At 43.5% G+C, this 19,110-nt stretch overlaps 1 protein-coding gene across 1 annotated transcript in view; it reads right to left on the bottom strand.

Annotated features, from left to right (window-relative positions):
* The window catches only part of kif19 (kinesin family member 19), a gene marked incomplete at its 5' end in the record, with an annotated part of 30,168 nt that overhangs the window by 5,920 nt on the left and 5,138 nt on the right, over window positions 1-19,110 (bottom strand). The window contains 5 exons of the mRNA XM_080516834.1: window positions 288-482; window positions 562-687; window positions 4,322-4,458; window positions 4,915-5,002; window positions 5,085-5,195. Of these exons, the coding sequence (XP_080372960.1) occupies window positions 288-482; window positions 562-687; window positions 4,322-4,458; window positions 4,915-5,002; window positions 5,085-5,195 (657 nt within the window). The remainder of the gene's footprint in view (window positions 1-287; window positions 483-561; window positions 688-4,321; window positions 4,459-4,914; window positions 5,003-5,084; window positions 5,196-19,110) is intronic.

The following is a 19,110-nucleotide window of genomic DNA, read 5'->3' as shown; positions in this document are numbered from 1 at the left end:
CACATATTTAATAACTTTAAAGATCTTTTATGGATAATACTAGTTAATAGGGCATTAAAACTGTATTAATCACACCAATTAACTCTCATTAATGACACAATATAAACAAATATGATTGTCCGTCACTTTTTTCTTCATATTTGAACGACTTAGCTGTTCAGAAGTAAATTTAGAGGTACTCTTCTTAATGTTTCCCAAACTTTGACTGAATTATCTGACCGTCCAACACAACACTGAGACCCGAGCTGAGATATCACAGATGCAGTCCCAGTTTCCCGTCCACTCACCTGCGCTGCCCGCTCGGAGCCGGCCAGGTCGATCATGAAGAGGCGCGCGAAGCGGACCTCCTGCAGGACGTCGCGGCAGCGGCTCTGCTGCTTGACGGCCACCTGCAGCACAGCGTGGGAGCGAGACGAGGTCTTGTTGGCGGCCGTCGGCTCCTGAGTGCGCTGTTTGTTGCCCTTCATGAGCAACTCCATGATCTGAAACAAGAAAGACGCACATCAATTTGTAGCTCGTCAGTGGTTCGGAAAGACTGGCGCGGCGGGTAGCCGGTGTCACCTCCTGGGCGTTGATGGTCGACACTTCTGTGATGCCAGCCACTTGAATGACACCCTTGGTGTCTTCTCGTAGGTCTAAGAAGCCCGAGGACGGGTTCAGCAGGTCGCGGATCATCTCGTTATAAATCTATAAGAGAAGATGGATTTTCAAGGGTGAGGCAGTTCGTTTCATTAGAGTCCGGTGGGATCACGTCTGTCAACAGAAAAGGCTTCATTCACACATTTCAGGCCTCAAACCAAAAACATCAAGAGCAGCATTTTGTAAAAGCTGTCATTAGAAAGATCTACTTGGGTGGCAGGACGTCATCGCATGAGTTTTACTCTCTTGTCCAGGCTGACGGCGACGTGCGATGAAAGGCCCCAAACCACATTACAGTGGCCAGCGGATGACAGCCTGCCAGGACCATTCCAATATGAAAGACACTCTTCATGTGACTCTCTGATGAGACGATGGCTTTTTAAAAAAAACAACACATTTGAGTCTTTTTCCGTCTGGACATGACGATTGCTGGTGAAGTTTAAAGAAGGCTGAATGTGGGTGGTCAGGCAAGGAGCTCGGGAGGCAGAAAGGAACTCTGAGGTCATTTTCAATTTTAAACTCAGGAGTATTATTAGGAATTAGTGGAAGGAATTCTGCTGTTTTTTCTTAGGAGTTACATTATAACTGTGTTGTGATGCTTATATGCAAGTTTTTTTTATTATAAATTATTAGTTTGTTCCTGACAAGTGAAAACTTACACAAAATACAGATACATACCAAAGAAATCTATTTACATGAACCTGTCAATCTATCTATACACAATTATATATTATATTTACACGCACGCACATATATATATATATACACATATACACACACACACACACACATATATATATATATATATATATATACACTCCTTCTCCAATATTCAGTAAAAACATGTTATAATCACTCTGCCATGTTTCACAGGTTTCAGTTTTTAATGATCACAAGATCTGAGTTTAATTAATTTATAGCAGAAAATAGTTTGACCAGAATCCTTGCAGAAAAACCTCCGTTGATGTAATCAAGACACATGACACTCATGTAGCGTTGTGTAAGACGCTATAAATTAGATTACAGTGAGCTTGTGCCGCTCGTAGGATTTATTTCAGCTAATTAGAATGTCTTAACAGTGTCCATGTAGAGTTGCAACACATCAATACTGTCTGAGTCACTTTCATTCATTAGTAACGTTCACTCCAGATACTCCTCATATGCACGGAAAATGTGTTATAGAAATAACACATGGGGAAAAACAGCTTAAAAAAAACAAAAAGAAAATGCTGAAATGTCAAAATTAAAAAAAAATTTTATGCCATTACAATAAAGGATGAAACCTCAAACCTCAGGTTGAAAATGTTGAATATTAAATGTTTCTCATCCTAAATTGTAATTCAAAACTTCTTGAATGCAATTTTTTCTACGTGTATCAAAACGATACATGAAACTTTTAAAGCAGTTTAGCCTCATGTTAAAGGTAAGCATCTTTTACATAATTGTTAATATTTAAAGTATTGTTCTGTGTGTGTGTGCGTGCGTGGTTTCATTACAAAAACAACCAACAGCACCCACGAGTGCCACTATATGCGAACTACATCATTTTCAGCATTTCAATATAACCGTCTGACATTTTTTTGAAAACGTTTCCGTGTACGAAAATGTAAAAAAAAAAAAACACTGCATGTTACTGGAGTTGTTGTAGTTTTTCTTCTGGAATTAAAGTGGAATTCAATCAAAATCCAAACCCTTGAGGTGAAGTCTTTTAATTCAGGAGAAAAACAGCACCTTGAAAGCCAGCGGGCCGATAATGACAGCTCTCAGGCTTTGTTAATGGAGCTAAAAAGGTTGTACTGAATGTCACAAACCCAGAATAAACACAAACAAAGGCGAGGGGAGGGCCAGCGGTGGCTCAAAGTGTCTTTTTTTATCCACGCAAGGTCGTATTGTGCCTCATGTGCACGTGTTGCAGAGATTGCACACGTGAAAAGAAATGTGATCTGGAGAAGAAAAGGAGCAGATGTGTGCACTTCGCTCGGTGGGGCTATAAAATGGTGTTTAACCTCTTTGTGGCGAGGCGGCAGCGGCAACAGATTGCTCCCTGGAAACGGCAAACACACACGTCAGGATTCATCGCACCGGCTTCATTGCGGGTCAGAGACCGTGCACACGTCATGAAACAGGAAATTTTCCCCTCCGCCCACCCAGAGCGCTGCTAAAGACGCCACCAGTCGCTGAACATAATGACAGAGCTGGAAACACAAAACGTAATTCTGATGTTTGATGCAAGGCAGAACATTTGTCTCTTTTGTCTGTTTTCCTTGTTTTGTTCAGCCTGTCTCTACATCTTTGTGTTGTATTTGGCACAACAGAAAGAAAAATTGGACCGCCTTAAAATGGGGATGAAAACAAAGTTGGTATCCGTCCGATAAACAAAAGTGAGCTGACATGAACAATCGGTGTGGCACATGTGTGCTTTAGGCTTAACTTTAAGAAGGTAATAGATGAGTGTGGCAGATGGATGAGACACAAATGCAGTGGGGATATATTTTATTTTCAAATTTCATAGATGTAAATTGTTCCAAATAATAATGTTCTGTAATAAACAGAGAAAGATTGTACAAATTCACTACTTTTTCAGTATCTACCATATATAATCAATATATATATATATATATATATATATATATATCAGTTATTGTTATTATTGGCATCATTACATCTGAAATGTGAAAATGTGAAATGAGGCTTTCCATGTTCCCAGCCATTTTTATATTAGCGATTTGTGTTGGCTTACAAAATGAGTGTTTCACAGAGAGGGAAAAAAATATTGTCTTTATTTAGTTTTACTGAACTTGAAATTTAGAAAAATGTAATTATCATTTCCAGACAATAATTGGGAAAGAAAAAGTGACGCAACCTGGGAAAATTGTGCAAAAATTAGTGATAATTTTTATTGAGCAAAACTCAAGTCAACTTCTGTCTCAGAGCAGCTCCATTGTTCACAGAGTCGTCAGAGTCAGCTGTTTCTTTGGCAAAGAGAACAACGCGTCATCCGAAAGTACTTCATGACGGCGCGGCACAGCAGCACCTATAGATCTAGTATATAATTAGTGATTTAATTCACTGCTCTGCAAAGTCTGTTGACAGTGCAGTGGCGCTGAAGCATTTCGTGCTTCAATAAATCCTCATTGGTAAACAAACTCCGCGTAGCGGCCCTGACACGAGACGACCCCGCAAAGTGGTGACTCATTTCAACCGCATCCGTTTTCTTTGCGTCTTTGCTTTCACTTCTAAAGCGGCATTTAAATGCCGCTGCCAACATCTAACATTCAAAACAAATGTAAACAAGACAAAACACCACGAGACAGTGGCTCGAGCCTCATTATTGGAAATGTTTTTGACAAGCTTGAGCAAGCAGGAGACATCTAAGACATGCAGGGTGGAAGAATTCACAGCACCGAATTGGTTAAATTGGTCATAACAGACAGCAATACGGACCAAAATGTCAGTATCTGAACCTGGACATGGTCTCTGCTCAGCCCAGTTCACGCAACATGCCAGCTAAATGTAAAGTGACTCCCGGAGAGTATCCGGATACATTTGGCATCGGCTGACAAGCTCAGATGTTATCGGACCAGCGTGGAGAGATGACGAGAGAGAGAGAGGGAGAGAGAGAGAGGGAGAGAGATCTGAGCAGTTCAGACATGAAGAGATCAGACAACATCTGGAGACTCACCTCCAGGTAGGACATGGAGACGCTGTAAAGCATGTCGTCGCTGGTCTCCTCGATGGCACGGAACAAGTCGTTCAGCGTTCGCACGTAAATGCCAGGCTCCTTGTCTGTTCCTAACATGGTGTACGTCTTCCCACAACCTGGAAGGAAAGACACGGAATCAAGACAGACTTAGTTACGAACTGAGTCGATGCTATCGACAGCATACGTGATCAACCGCTTGTTTAGCTGCAGCTTTTGAAAATCTTGGATCTCGTCTGATACGATATGGAAAAAAAAACTAAACTTCAAATGTTTGACTGTATTAACCGTCATGCAAAAAATTGGGTAATTTCTTCACAAATTGTTGGACTTCAGTGCTCAATACATATACATTTAACAAAAATCCAGCAAAAAATACGTCTAATGATATTTGTCTCCGCAGGACGGGACAAAGTCCTGCGGATGTCTGCGACAGACGGACGTGCAGAAGGCAGGATAATCCACAGAAGCAGAGAGACAGATGGGAAACTTCATGTAAGGCAGAACATGACTCATTTTCTAATCAGAAATAAAACCGGATCAGAATAAGAAGTCACACTCGATTGAACACACACCTGTGGGTCCGTAGGCGAACACAGTGGCATTGTAGCCCGATATGAGGCCTTCGATCAGTCCTTTCGTGGTGGCGCGGTAGACCTCCTCCTAAGCAGGAGACACAACGTGAACTCACTCTGAAGCTGAAAATGTCCAGGGAAAACTGGAGGGAGAGCAAACTGCGACTCACCTGACTGGCCGAGAAATCAAACGCCACATCGAACATGAAGGTCTTCTCCCTGGAGCGGTTGGCACGCAGGATGTCGTCTGGATCCTCCATGGGGTCCATCAAGACCACCATCTGATGTGGAGCGAGGACGAAGAGAGGAGAGAGAGTTTATGGGGAATTATGTTGTAGACTTGTCTATTTAAACCCTCTTTTTCTGCATGATATATTACGACTGTCATCAGTATGGATGGATTTGAAAACACAGTTTGGCAGCATTTATAAATGTGCGAAGGTGAATGAAAATGCATTGTAAACACTATGACGAGACTGTGGCCCTGTCCACATGAGCACTCAATCTTTTTTCTTTATTTTTCTCCCCATCATCCCAAAAGGACGCGCGCAAATAACATCCACTGGCCTTGAGCAAGACCCTCGGCCCCCATCAGCACTCCAGGACACACTTGAAAAAGTGATTACTAATCCCAATGTGATTCTCCTGGCTAAATAATAAAACCTGTGTCCCTGAGCAAGACCCTCGGCCCCCACCAGCTTCCCCTGAGCGCTGCTCTGTGTGTCGACTTGCAATGAGTAATTCTGTCAAAATTGCATTGCATTTGAATCCCACTCTATCCAAGCCATCGTCACTGTGGGCGAGAGAGACTTCACCCACATTGCCTCGTATGAATGGGTATGACTGGTGCATGAATGTTGGTGGTGGTCGGAGGGGCCGTTGGCGCGAAATGGGAGCCACGCCTCCGTCAGTATGCCCCAGGGCAACTGTGACTACAACGTTGCTTACCACCACCGGTGTGACTGGTGTGAATGAATAGTGGCCTCTCTGCACGATCTGAGTCTATATAAATCCAAGCCGCTATTATTATTATTGTTTTTATCAGTGGCTTCTGCAGCTCGATCTGGAGGATGTAGTCCGCCATTGTTGTTGTTGTTGTTCAGTGAGGTAGGGGAGACGCTCGTGGGGTTATCGGGTCGTGATGACATCATCATCTTCAGGAAATGTGCATCTAAAACCAAGGCAGCGTTCTCAAATTTCTCCAATCTGGAACCAGTTTAAAAAAACTAAAACAAAAAAAGAAAAACCTTTTTGGATGTTCAGCCAAAAACGTTACATGAAACGTTGTTGAGATTCATAATGCTCTCATTCAGTATTCATAGAGAGCTTATTTTGGCATTTTAAATTGACCTCAATTAAATTTGTATTATAATAAACTAACTTCACCATCTACTTATTACCTTTATCAAAATTTCTTGTCATTTCGTTCAATTCAAACTGTAATTGGATGCTGACAATATCAATTATATAACCGTGATGAACGTGGAAATATCAGTGTCAGCTGGGTTGTTTTTTTTTTTTTGGTCAAAATGAATGACAGGCTGTCCTTGATGATGAATTCAGCTCCTGCAGAGTGCAGACACACTTTGCAGTGTGCACGTATGTATTTATGCAAATTGCCAAGCACTCAGGCCATCTGTGGTCGTCCTCGTCGAACATAATGACCCAACCAGCAGCCCACATGTCAAAAACATCAAGAGCGTCTATAGGACAAGTTGGAGTGAATTTAAAGAAAAATCATGAGGAGGCTGTTTGATAAAAACATGTTACAGACTGAAATGTCATATTGCGTTCATGCTGACAGAACACGACTGTCATCCGACACAAATACCAGACAAGTCAATACGAATAAAGATCTTTTTTTTTTTTTTATATAAGACTGAGAGTCGACTGGGAGTTTTTCCCAGCTGATCTGCTTCGTTGGGCAGAGGGCCTTGAGAGTCCTCTGAGGCCGGTAACACCGGCGCACTCGGCCCGTTTGATGACCCCCTTCAACCACCGAGTCGCTCACTTTGAAGCCTCTCCATTGAAATTCAAGAGGGGGAGATTTCACGTTTATTAAACTGACGACTGGGAGCGAAGGCAGAGAGCGTGCCAGGCCGGCAGGAGACTGCAATCAGCCAGAAGAGGAGAGCCGGAGAACCGACAGATGAGCCAACAATCATTCTTTCCAATGTTGAGATTTCTTTTTAGGCTTAATACCCACAGTGGGATAAATTCTTCCTCTTCCAGTAGATCGTCTACATCTAAATGACTCTTTGCCTCTGATAATGACAGACAATCGAAAATATCAAGCATCGACCGCAGCTCCTCTCTTTCCGATCCTTCCTCTTCTTCTCAGCACGGCGCCGGGCTGCAGTGACGTCTGACTTCTGATCGCATTTCACAGCAAAGATACGGTGAACGAGGGTGGACTTCTCTTAGTATCCAAGGTCAGGAGCTCTTAAGCCACTTAGTATCAGAAACAATATAGATAGAAGGAGTTGGACAAAAAGAGGCAAAGACACAGTCCAAGTATGTCAGAGCGATTAAGGGAGTTAAATCATGATCATGTACACACTGAGGTGGAAAAATCCCAAAACTGTTGGATGGCTCTCCTTATTATCATCACATCAGCAATATAAAATCCATACAAAACCCTTTGTCTTCTTATAGATGTCGGTTTGGTTTCAGATTAAAGTTCTCACTCAGTTGTTGTTGGTCTCAGTTTAATTTATGCCAGAAATTACAGTACATCACATCTAAATTGATAAAATGAACATTTCACATCACAACTATGACCAATGAATGTTATGATGTGGGTGGAGTATTTCTATCAGAAGCCGTAGTAAATAGTTCTTCTGCACATGCTCAGTAGATAGATAATTAGAACCATGTTTCTTCCAGAATGTAATGACTTTCAGCCCATATTCTCCTGGGACTTGTTTTATAGTTGATAGTCACTGTGATAACAATCCAACTTGGTCCTCTGTCCAAACAAGTATCTGTGTACTATTGTTTGTAGATTATTGTTCTCTGTGTGTTCGTGTGTGTAGTTTCATTGCAAAAACAGCCCACTCGTGGCCAAACATGAAAACCACATCATTTTCAAAATGTTGCCGTATGAACACAATCCTTCTCCAAAACGGAAATGCAAAAACGATGCATTTTTCACTTAAAATGTTGTGGCCTGAGAGCAGAGGTTACATTGTCATTCCCCAAAAGAAAAGGAAAGAACAATAATGAGTTCACAACATAACACAATGTGATAATCTAAAACAAACTAAAAAGCAGTAATTGGTCTCACATGAAAGTAATCGCCCCTGTTCCCACTTTTCCACACCCTTAAGAGCCCCCCTTTTAATATTTAATGCCCCCAAAAAAAGCAATAATGGAGTGAGAATTACTCCTTGTTCCACTTGAGTCGACTTGTGAAAACGGGCTCTGAATATATGCATGGCGGGGCCCGTGTCACCAGGTTCGCTGAGAAAACCGATGAGCGCGCGACAATGCTCTTACATAATTGCGAGCATAGTAGGTATCGAATAGTGAGCGTATCCGTCGCGCAGCTTTGTGTCTGTGCAGGCACTTGGGAAAATCATTAAGGGCCCGGGGTGTTGATGACACCTCTGGTCCCGTCTGTCATCTGTGTTTTCTTGAGTTACCGCGGCTTCCAGCGCTCCACCCAGCAACCAGCGCAGGCGGCAGCTGCTGCCTGGAGAGGCTCTGTGCCACTCATTTTCTTAAGTCTTCTGATAAGACTATAAGGTGCTGGCTCTGATGACCGGACACGGTGTGGCAACACAAGACTGCAGACCTGGGGCATGTGCTCCAGGGTTCTGGTGCCAGTATTGGAGCACAGATGACTTTCCAGGGTTTAGACTGCGCGGGAAGATTGTCCCCTGCATTCTGAGAAACCAAGAGTCTGAGGTGAAGCTCGGGTCACCGTCACCCACTGAGCGCTTGCGTCCGGTATACCGAGCAGATTAGAGAAACATTTGGAAACACGACAGTCTCGTGGACACACGTTAAATCTCCCACGTATCCGCCACCTCAGTTGCATGGAAACAGGTGCACGTACACCCATGGCAACGGAGAAAGGAGCATTTCATGGCTGCTGCAAGCAGCGAGTCTGTGCAAGCAGAGCGGCGGGAGGCACGGCCGGCCACACCAGGAGGAGGCACAGTGTGTCCGAGTGTCTGAGACGACGCGAGGCGTTGGTGGTTAGTTTATTCAAGCATCGGCAGTCCTTTAATTCGCTGCATCAGAATTTGGAATTGCCCCCTTTTTTTTCTTTTTACAATTTTCAGATGCAAATAGACCAGAGGTGTCAATGAAGGTCTCATATACTTCTTTACAAGAAAGCTTTTAAAGGAATCCCAGTTTTCCGAGTTAAAACATGTATGTTGGGGCTGGACCTCGGTTGAACTCGACTAAAAATCTAGAGTTTGAAAGCAGCTGATTTAATTTGATTGTTCAAAGCAGTATCACCCACAAGGGTCTGAACGAGCTCTACGTTTGATTTTTTTTTTCCCTATTAAATTTTAAGAATTGATTTATAGACAATTTAAAGGAGACTATTTTATGAAAACAATAATCAAACATAATTTGCTCCTCAGCATGACAGTCTAAGACGTATACTTTGTATTTCATGCTATTGAAGCAGCTTTAAGCACCCAGATGGGTGCCAAATGTATTTTTTCCACTGAGGTCTCTAAAACCCCCCGATTACTTCGTCCTCAGGGATCAATCACCCACCGAACAGTTTCATAGACGCTGCTGATGGAGACATCAGTTTTGATCCAAGTGGGCCAGAAGCCGAGAGGATCAGGGAAACTGCGCAGAGTGAAAAGGAAAGCAATTTCCTGCTCGACGGCCTGTGTAGGCCCGGTGTCATTTTTTTTTTAGCCGTGTTAATCTCACCGTATACACGCACAAAAGGGACATCACAAGGCTGTGGCCACTTTTCTTCTGGATGCCGGGCGTGACCTAATTTAACCCGACCCCGCGAGCTGTCAAAACAAAAATGGCCAGAGCATAAATTTACACACTGCGGCTTTGGAAAAGAAAAAAAAAGAAGCTCCTAAAATATTCATATCCTCACAAGGATCAGCCAAAGTCAAACAACAGCTTGCTTATGCGGCGACATGAAACCAATTAGCATGATGGAGCTGTTTGAACACCATAAAGAGCAGCGGGGTGTGATGGAGCACTGCTGTCCGCTGATGGCTTTCCTAGCCGACCGGACCCACTACTCCCATCAATAAGGCCGCCGGGCCGACTCGGCTGGCCATCCTGCTGATTATAGCACTCCTAACTCCCTCCGCAGATCCATAATTCAAAGCCTGGGTGTGGTGAGGTTGGTTCTCCTCCGACTCCCTCCAGTATCATGTGCCAAAGGGGGAAACGCTGCCAAGAAAGGCAACAAAAGTCGACGATTGTGTCGACATCAAGCACTTTTCTGGGCACTGCTTCATTACAACCCAATAATGGCTTGGGTTACTAATAAACTGACAAAAGAGAAATATGAAATCTTGATCGGATGAAAGCCCAACAGTGAACCGGCCGCCACTCATCCTGTCTTTCTTCATGACAATGATAAACAGGCTCAGGAATCGTTTTACTGCCAGCAGACGGAATTACTGAGAAATCACAAACTTAATTATGTGAAACATTTTAGCTGGATTACAAATCAATACACCAGCTCCGAAAAATAATAACCTAAAAATAAGTGACGTAGAAGTTATAGAAAACCAAACCTTTTTGAAAATGCTCAAACTCAAACATGACTTTTACAAAAAGCTCGGCCTCTGGCTCAGTGGAAACGGGAGAAAATGCAACTTTTTGAGAACCCTCCGAATCGCTCTCTCTGGAAACGCTGGAAGATGCAACATTTGGAAACACTGCTACTGCACATGTGCACCGTGGGTGCAGTAAACACTTCTGCACATGTGCCAGAGTATTGACAACAACAACGACAACGTTTGTCTCAGTTCTGATCGAGCTGTAAAATAATTGCAAGTTTCAGCACAAAAAATGACACAGCAACTGACGCATCACATTATGGGTCCTTGAAAATTGCCAGCACAGCTTTCCTTCTCCTAGTGTGTTGACTGTGAACACGAGAATATGAACTATAGCATCTGGATGTGTATCTGTGGAGCACAGAGCCGTCTGAGCACTTTATTCTTCAGATTGTGTAACGACAATGACCTCAGATTTGTTCAACAAAGCTGTCTGTGTGCTGTGTCAAGAATCCAGCAAAGAACAAAGGATCAAGATCACTAAAATAAAACAGCCAGGTCAAGGCAGTGACCTTTCGAGCTGCTCTTTCAGAACTGCAACCAAAGCTTTGGAAAGTCCAACGGGCACAATTGCAGCTGCGTTATCTGATAGAAACCCTCAGCGATGCCCTCTGCGCCCCAACAATGCTGCCGTAGATCCCGTTTCAGTTTCAGGGGCTCTCCATGATTGCAGGTGCGCGTTGGATCACGTCGCACCTGATACAGCCCGCCTGATAGCCGCTCTTGGTTCGTCATTATGCAAGATGTCTGGCTGTGACACGGGGGTCGCTGTAATTCGGACTCGGTACTCTGAGGGGTACAAACAAAAGGACTCTTACGCAATGCACACAGAGAGCGTGAAGGGTCATGAATTGATGGTAGACACTCCTGTTTTCATTTCCTCCTTGTTGTTTATTTCCGCTTACCTCAAGCCATGGGCTTTTCTACCCTCGCCATTCCCCTTTTGTCACTTCACTTCCAAGAGCAAAGAGCGCAGATGAATGACTTGGATGGCACCGATGATTACAGAAGATGAGAGGAGCTACAAGGCAATTACCCATGGAGGCAATTTATCTGGACCTCAAGATTATAATCAGAGTCAGAGCGTCCCAATGCTGCCATTAATCAATGACACTCAAAATATAATAACAACCTCGAGTACCATACATTTTTTTTTTTTTCTTTTCTCATTTATACTTTCAGAAGTAACTTTTTGAGATGACTTCCTGACTAAGAAACGACGGTGCTAAAAGCCTTCTTTATTTGGTAGCAGTAATTAGGCTGATGACTCAAAAAGCTCTCCGCCTAATCGGGAGCAAACAAACAACACAAAGTACACCAACTGGCAGGAGAGCTCGCTCGCTGGATGTCGGCAGATTGTCAGTTATTAAAGGTCAGGGCACGTGCAATCACACACCACACAAACACACACACACAAACAAACAAAGTGGAGCAATCGCCAATTAACCAGGCAACACAGCACAGATATGCACACAAACACACGTCGGACCGAGTCGAGTTACTGCGTGGAGGTCGTCCAGAGACCGAACATCCCCGTGCCAAAAGGACAACTTAATCTCTGGATTACTATCAAGTCAAGTGGAAACTTGAAGAGCATCCTGCCTTTGTCCACATCATTTGTGGCTGGTGTTGATATAGAATGATGCTCAACCATTTTCAGGTTGAGAGCACAATAGTCGTTAATACCTGGGATGTGCTGCCCATTTGATTTTATAATATAACAGAAGAAATGTGTCCCTCTTATTTGCTGCTTTTAAATTCAGCTCGAATATGCATCAGCAGCCACACCAGAAGAACATTTGTACCTCATTCAAACAGAGAACAGGCTGACCGGTGCAGACTGTGGCACTTTCCAATCTATCACCATCATTTATTTGAATACTAAAATGAATAATGTCATAATAATGGATTATCCAAATTATATGACCAATGTGCAACAGCACAGTGAGAAAAAAAAAATATAGCCTGCCTGAACCTTTTTACTAAGACATTTCAAGTGTCCTTTCTGGCAGCACAAAGATCCATGTCGCTCAGTGTCAAGTTAACTTCACGCCCGTCTTTAAATGTCAAGACAGAAATAATCAAACAATGAGCCACAGTCTGCTACTTTCAGCCTTTTTTGTCGATTTGGTGCCCATTAGATGCGGCGGAGGAGGAGATGGTGAAACACGACTTCTACCATTTCCAAGCTTCAATCTTTTGCAGCCACAATGAAAACCACTTTGAAACATTAATTTTAAGCAATGAAGTAAGGTATGTAATATGTCTGTTCATTGTTGCTATTGTATTGTGAAGTATATCTGACTTCTTTGGAAGGTCTGATTCAGTTAAGTCCCTCCTTCAGCAACTCGTCACACAACATTGCACCTATCGAGCATTTTTCAGAAATATTTCAACAGAGTCTTTGGCTTCATTTATATAACAATCTAAGTGAAAACGCGTTGTTTCTGCATTTTTGTTTCGGAAAAGGCTCCATTTTCAGCGGCTCTGAGCACCATTGTCTTGCAAAGGACACCAAAAACGCTATGAAAGTTTCCCATTTTCACTTGAAAACATATAAATGAGACCTCAGTTTGACTGATTGAGTTTTTAATCAACCTCTTTCAAAATGTATCATCATGTGTAGGAGAAAAGTCTTGATGCAGCAGTGAAAAAAGTCCTTTGCTGCAGTTGATGACACAATCCCTCCTCCAGCCAATCATGAAGATGACCTTATAAAACAGGCCTATTATGAAAATTGATGAATGAAGAACAGAATAGATATTCTCCTACATAGAGAAAGATGTATTAAAACAGGTGAATTGTTTCCCTCCGGCTTTGCATGAATCATCTTTTACTCAGCCATGGTGATGGAAAGAAAGGAACTGTCCAAAGGGGCTTTCGCTGTTCCCTCATGAATTCATTGTGTCAGACATTACACAAGCCTAATGTGTTTTTTTTATTAAATGAGAAATGAAGAATTGCGAAAACACCGCACTGTGGTATGTTTGTCTCTGCAACAGAATCAGGAGCACAATGTTCCCCTGCAGTCACCTCTTACTTGGAAGTAAAAAAAAAAACCAAAAAACCAACAGACAGTCAGACAGAGACTGACCTGTTGTGGCAAAACAATCGTTATGTTTTAATCTAGCATCATGAATTAATTGTAGTTCATCAACTCTTATGAACTGCACTAAAATCAATATGCAAGGTAAAACATTGCAGATGAGCATTGAGACAGATGAGTGGAGCGAATGATTGTAGAATGTTGACAGATAGAAAACCTCCTCCCTGCTTTGCGTTTTCATGATCTAGTGGGATCCGGCCTCTACGGGGGCTTTTCAGGTAATACTCTCAACACAACAACAGGCTGTTTCCCTCAGGCGCTCATTATGAGGTCAATGAGTTATCCTGTGAATCCAAACACCTTTTGATTGAAAAATTCAAACAGGTAATAAACAGGCCACTTATTTCTGCTTCCTATTCGACATGAAATCCCAAGGACATCCACATTTTCAGGTCTTTCTCCATTGTAAGATATAGAACATTAAGTCTCTTATTAGGTGAAGGAAAGGGATTTTTCAGAGATTTAACACAAAAAAACCCTTTGCAGAAGGGAAAGTGCAGTTACTATATTCTTCCTTTGTCTGGGTTGGTTACATGTACTGCTTTATTTCAAGCAGTTGTTTGTGGCACTTGATCAGGATTTTGCCGCTCACCTAGTGTTGGAGCTGGAACAGATCATATCTGCAAGCTGGTCAGCGGAAACCTCGGGGTTCTCTGAGAAGAGCTAAAGCAAGTGCAGGAAAACTGGGGAATATGGGCCTCACCACTCTCAACGTCCAACGTGAAGCGGAGGAGGACAAGGATGAATGGGTAGACGCATAATAAACTCATTGTGATTCTGTGGCGTCACCCAGTTTGTACGCCCAAAGGCGACGCCGCAACCGCAGAGGAGGTTCACCGGGGGCATCAAGTGTGTTTACCAGAGTACTAAAAATTGGTTTCGTAGAAATAACACCAAGCTCCCTCCAGCATTGATCCCCCTTCAGGGGGCTGCTTCAAGATGAGCTGTGAACACCCTTTCCTCTAATCAAGAGCAAGACTGGGAGACACTGAGGGGGATCATCAGATCCGCCCACACTGGCTCGTCAAGACACCAAGTGGGGATCAAGGAGATCAGAGGACATTGTGCAAGATCAGGGATCAATTCCTAGTGAGGAGAGGGCCACACAAGTCACAGGGGAGTAGGATTCAAATTAATTCAACTTGATTTACATGGAACCAAATACAACACAGCCCTTTCAGGACACTTTTACAGAGAAAACTCAACAATTCGACGTGAGCAAGCAGAGGAGACGGTAGAGAGGAAAAACTACTGAGTTCCAGGAGAATATGGACTAGGAGTCATGACACTCCGGAGGAACCCAGAATGTTGTTATTGTCTATCTACAGAGCATGTGCAGAAGAACTATTTACTACGGCTGCGGTAAACATGTGCAGTAGCAGCTTTTCAGAAAAGTTGCGTTGACGTCCATCCACATGGAAATGGATTCTGAGCGTTTTTCAAAAAGTTGCCTTTTCAGCGTTAGAACTGTTAGAGGAAACCAAAGGTCCACCTGTTGCATCCTGGAATTTTCTCTTCACCGAAGAGCATTGGCAACATGGCGACTCAGGATCTAACGCATTTTTAAGAAACGGCCCGAGAGTCATTTGAGGGTTAAGGAGGGGAAGGAGTCAGAGGCAAAAAAAGAAAGCGAGGATTATCCTCTTGCCGAAGGCAGGCGGTCGATCAGAGTTGACATACTAACCCAGCTTTCTCCCACCAAAAAAAAAAAGAAAAGTAGGACTACCTCGTGTGTGTGTGTGCAACTTAAAATAAACCTTCTGTGCTTCTTGCCGAGTGAAATCTCTGCCGGTTTCGTCCCCGACTCCCGTCTTTGTGTGTGAAAGTTAAAGGACATATCTGTTTGTATTTCCTCTCCCTCTCTTGTCTGCTATTGAAGCTATTCAAACACTCGTAAAATCAGATTCCACACAGGCAGAGTGTGCCCTTTCTTCAGTTTACTCCACATTTTTAACTGTGCCATTATCACAACGGGCTACTGAGGAGAGAACATTGTCATCTGCAAAGAGAGGCATTACAGTGGGCTTTTTCATTTAATCTGCTGCGTGTTTTTGACCAAGATTTAACATCTCATCATCAGCCGTTTGTAGAATAAACAGCATCTCTAACTCGCAGCAGTTTGTTTCACTCGGGCAGCGTCCATGTTGAATCAGATAAAGCGCAGCACAGGTGAGGGCCATTTCCTTTCACTGACGGGCCTGTGAGTCGGAAACTCTACACTGAGCCCCCGAGGTGAGGCGCTTTGTCCTCCACACAGGCAGAAAATTTGCCAATTCATGGCCGACTGTAATCAAGTCGACTTGTGCTCGGATCCCAATGAATGCTGCGGATTGTTTTTAAGGGAAAGACGCCAGAAAGCAACATGGTGCATTTTTGTTCCCTGACAATTTCTCTCTTCACGACGTAACGTGAGAGTCTTTTTTTTTCTTCCAGGCCTTGAATCCTCTTGTAAAGGAGTACAATGCCATGGAATACCAACACGTTTGTATTACGTTTCCTTCAAAGCAACCAACGAGTATTTGGGACGTCTTTTCCTTATGCCTGCATAGTTCGAACAACATGACTGAGGAACAGGAATAATAAAAAAAACAAAAAAACAAAACAAACAATGGCCCTGACCTTGTCGAGGTGTCTCCATAGAGACGAGAGCTCGCCATAAAGCACTCCCCACTGTGAGGCACTGACAGGCCGGTCCTGCTGCACTTCCAACCAGTCCAAGGATTCAAGCAAGACGCATCACACAGGAAGTAAAGAACCACTCTGTTTAAATGCTTGTGCATCTCATCTTTCATGAGATCTGTGGAACAACAAATGGAGATTTCTGTAAATGCAGTGACCCTTAAACAAGGTTTAAGTAGATTCTGCAGCAAGGATCAAATTTTTTTTTTTGCGCCCCCATCTGATTTACCACCAAAGAATTAGGAATGCGTGTGGCTCTGCACAGACACAACAGTCTGTCGTGAAAGTCAGCGCTTAGATAAAACTGTCTAGTCTCCCGTTCATGAGATTGAGCGAACATCTTTATCTCTTGGGAGCTAAACATAGCTTTACAGTTAACCTCTTAAGAGGTCCTCCGCTTTCACCTCGCTGGGTGTTTTACACTACAGTGTATACTACGCCGTGAGCCAAGCACCGTTTGTTCACGAGCGCGATCACGACAGAAAGGTTTTCCCAAGCAATCTTAAGAAGTGGCAGGACAAAAATCAAACAGAAAATCCAAAAAAGTTCAAGCTAAAAGTACATAATTTACATTTGAAAATGTTCCATAATTGGATTTTAGTCCGTGTTTTTATTAATGTCACATTATTATTATAGAATTAATTTGCAACAAAGAATCTCTATTGCTTGCATACTTACTTGTTGATCATTTTTAGAAATAAACTCAGACAGACTCCAACTCCTTATAGTGTCATTTGAACCATGTGACGCGATAAGAACCAAACACAGCTCCCAGGTCACGGTGTATAGCAATAAAATAAAAATAATAAAACAATACAAAATAAAACAAACTAAGCTGAAGTATAAATACAATAAATGAGGATATCTGAAAGTTTGAGCAGTGTGACTGCATCTATGTAGAAGCTGTTTGTCAGTCTGGAATATAATAATAATATAGTGAAGCAATGGTCAGTCATTCTACCCGCTCCGGTCATCTTTTGTCTCCGATCAGCTGAAGCGTTCAGGCCGACGGTCTCAGTGTTCGTTGTGTCCAAGGCGACACTGGTTAGGCTGGTTTCTTCATTTCCTGAGCGATCACGCTTTTAACCTGCACAAGTTCCGAAATCAAATAACAATCTTAAGCCCCGTTTACAGGACGGCATCATTTTTGTGTTTCTGTTTCAGAAACGTTTTGCATTTCAACAGTAACGTTTTGAAAACTATGCAGGTTTAAATGAAAAATGTTGTAGGTGGCATGTTGGGCCACTAGTGGGTGCGGTTGGTTGATTTTGTAATGAGACCAGACACACATAAGCGCAGGGCAACACGCTATAAACCTTAACAATGGGAGCACACGGACATTCCTATGGACAGACGACCAAGTTGGATTGTTATTACAGTGACGGCCAACTATAAAACTATCAAGTCCCAGGAGAATATGGACTTGGAGTCACACTCTGGAGGAAAACATTGTTGTTCTTTGTTCTCTCCATGTCCATCTACTGAGCATGTGCAGAAGATCTATTTACACGGCCGTGGTGTACACATGCAGTAGCACCGTTTCTGCCCTCGAGACAGTGTTTTCAAAAAGTTGTGTTTTCCCCCATTGCCACAGATACAGAGTCAGAGGATTGTCAAAAATAAGCATTGTCCCCATTGCCACGGAGATGGACGCGGAGTATTTTCATGAGGTTGCGTTCTCAGTGACACCGAGCGCCGTTATCGTGTGAATGGACGCCCAAAACACAAGGGGAGTTTTGCGTTTTCACTTGCCATGTAGATGGGGGGGGGGGGGGGCCTCAATTTACAACTTCGGCATGGCTACATCTGTGAGTTAAAACGTCGTCTCGACCGTGGAGTGGCTGAAAACCTGAGTGCTTTGTTATGTCATTCAGAAATCCACCTCACTGCACGTCTGACCCGAGTCCTCCTCACTCCAGGACAAGAAAAGCCCATTGAGCGTAACAGGTGGTCCGCAGCAGTCGATTCCTCGGAGGTTGTGGTTGGGGGGAGAGAGAGCGAGAGAGAGAGCAGGTGGCAGAAGGCTTAACCTGAGCTAAAACCCGTCCAATCAGCTCAGCTCCGCGGACTTAAGCCAGCTTGCAGTTGTCTGCTTTCTGCCAGGACAGGCAGATCTGAAGACTCCCGCCCAGTCGGCCGAGTCAGCCGCCAGCAACCCGGGTAATCTGTCTGAGCGCTACCTGAGGGCCCATATGGTCTCACAAACACAACAACAAAACAGACGTGTGTAAACAGGGGTCGGAAACTTCGCACATGCCCCTTTCTGACGGGTCAACGCTTGCCTGGCCTCTCGTGCATTTTAATCTCACCGCGTCGCCGCTGATATGAGCCGGCGGACTGCAGTGTGTCACTGCCAGTCATGTCGGGGCAGTCCAGGGTAAGCTTGTAGGTAAACAGCAGATTGCCACAATCCCACTGCCTCAACAACAAGTGTGTATCGTAAACTCTATTTATCCTTTGCCGAGAGCGTGAACCTGATATGACCTCGTGGCATACTGTAACTCTGTATGTCATCCTCTCTGGAACCCGGCGTGGTCTGTGCAATCTGGGAAGGCGTTTCAGGAGATCATAACAAAGTCTTGTTACTGTGGCTGTGTCAGCATCATATCTCCCTTCCTGCTGTTATGC

This window comes from Blennius ocellaris (assembly GCF_963422515.1).
Source record: "Blennius ocellaris genome assembly, chromosome: 21".
NCBI lineage: Eukaryota > Metazoa > Chordata > Actinopteri > Blenniiformes > Blenniidae > Blennius > Blennius ocellaris.
This window is presented reverse-complemented; position numbering and strand designations above follow the sequence as displayed.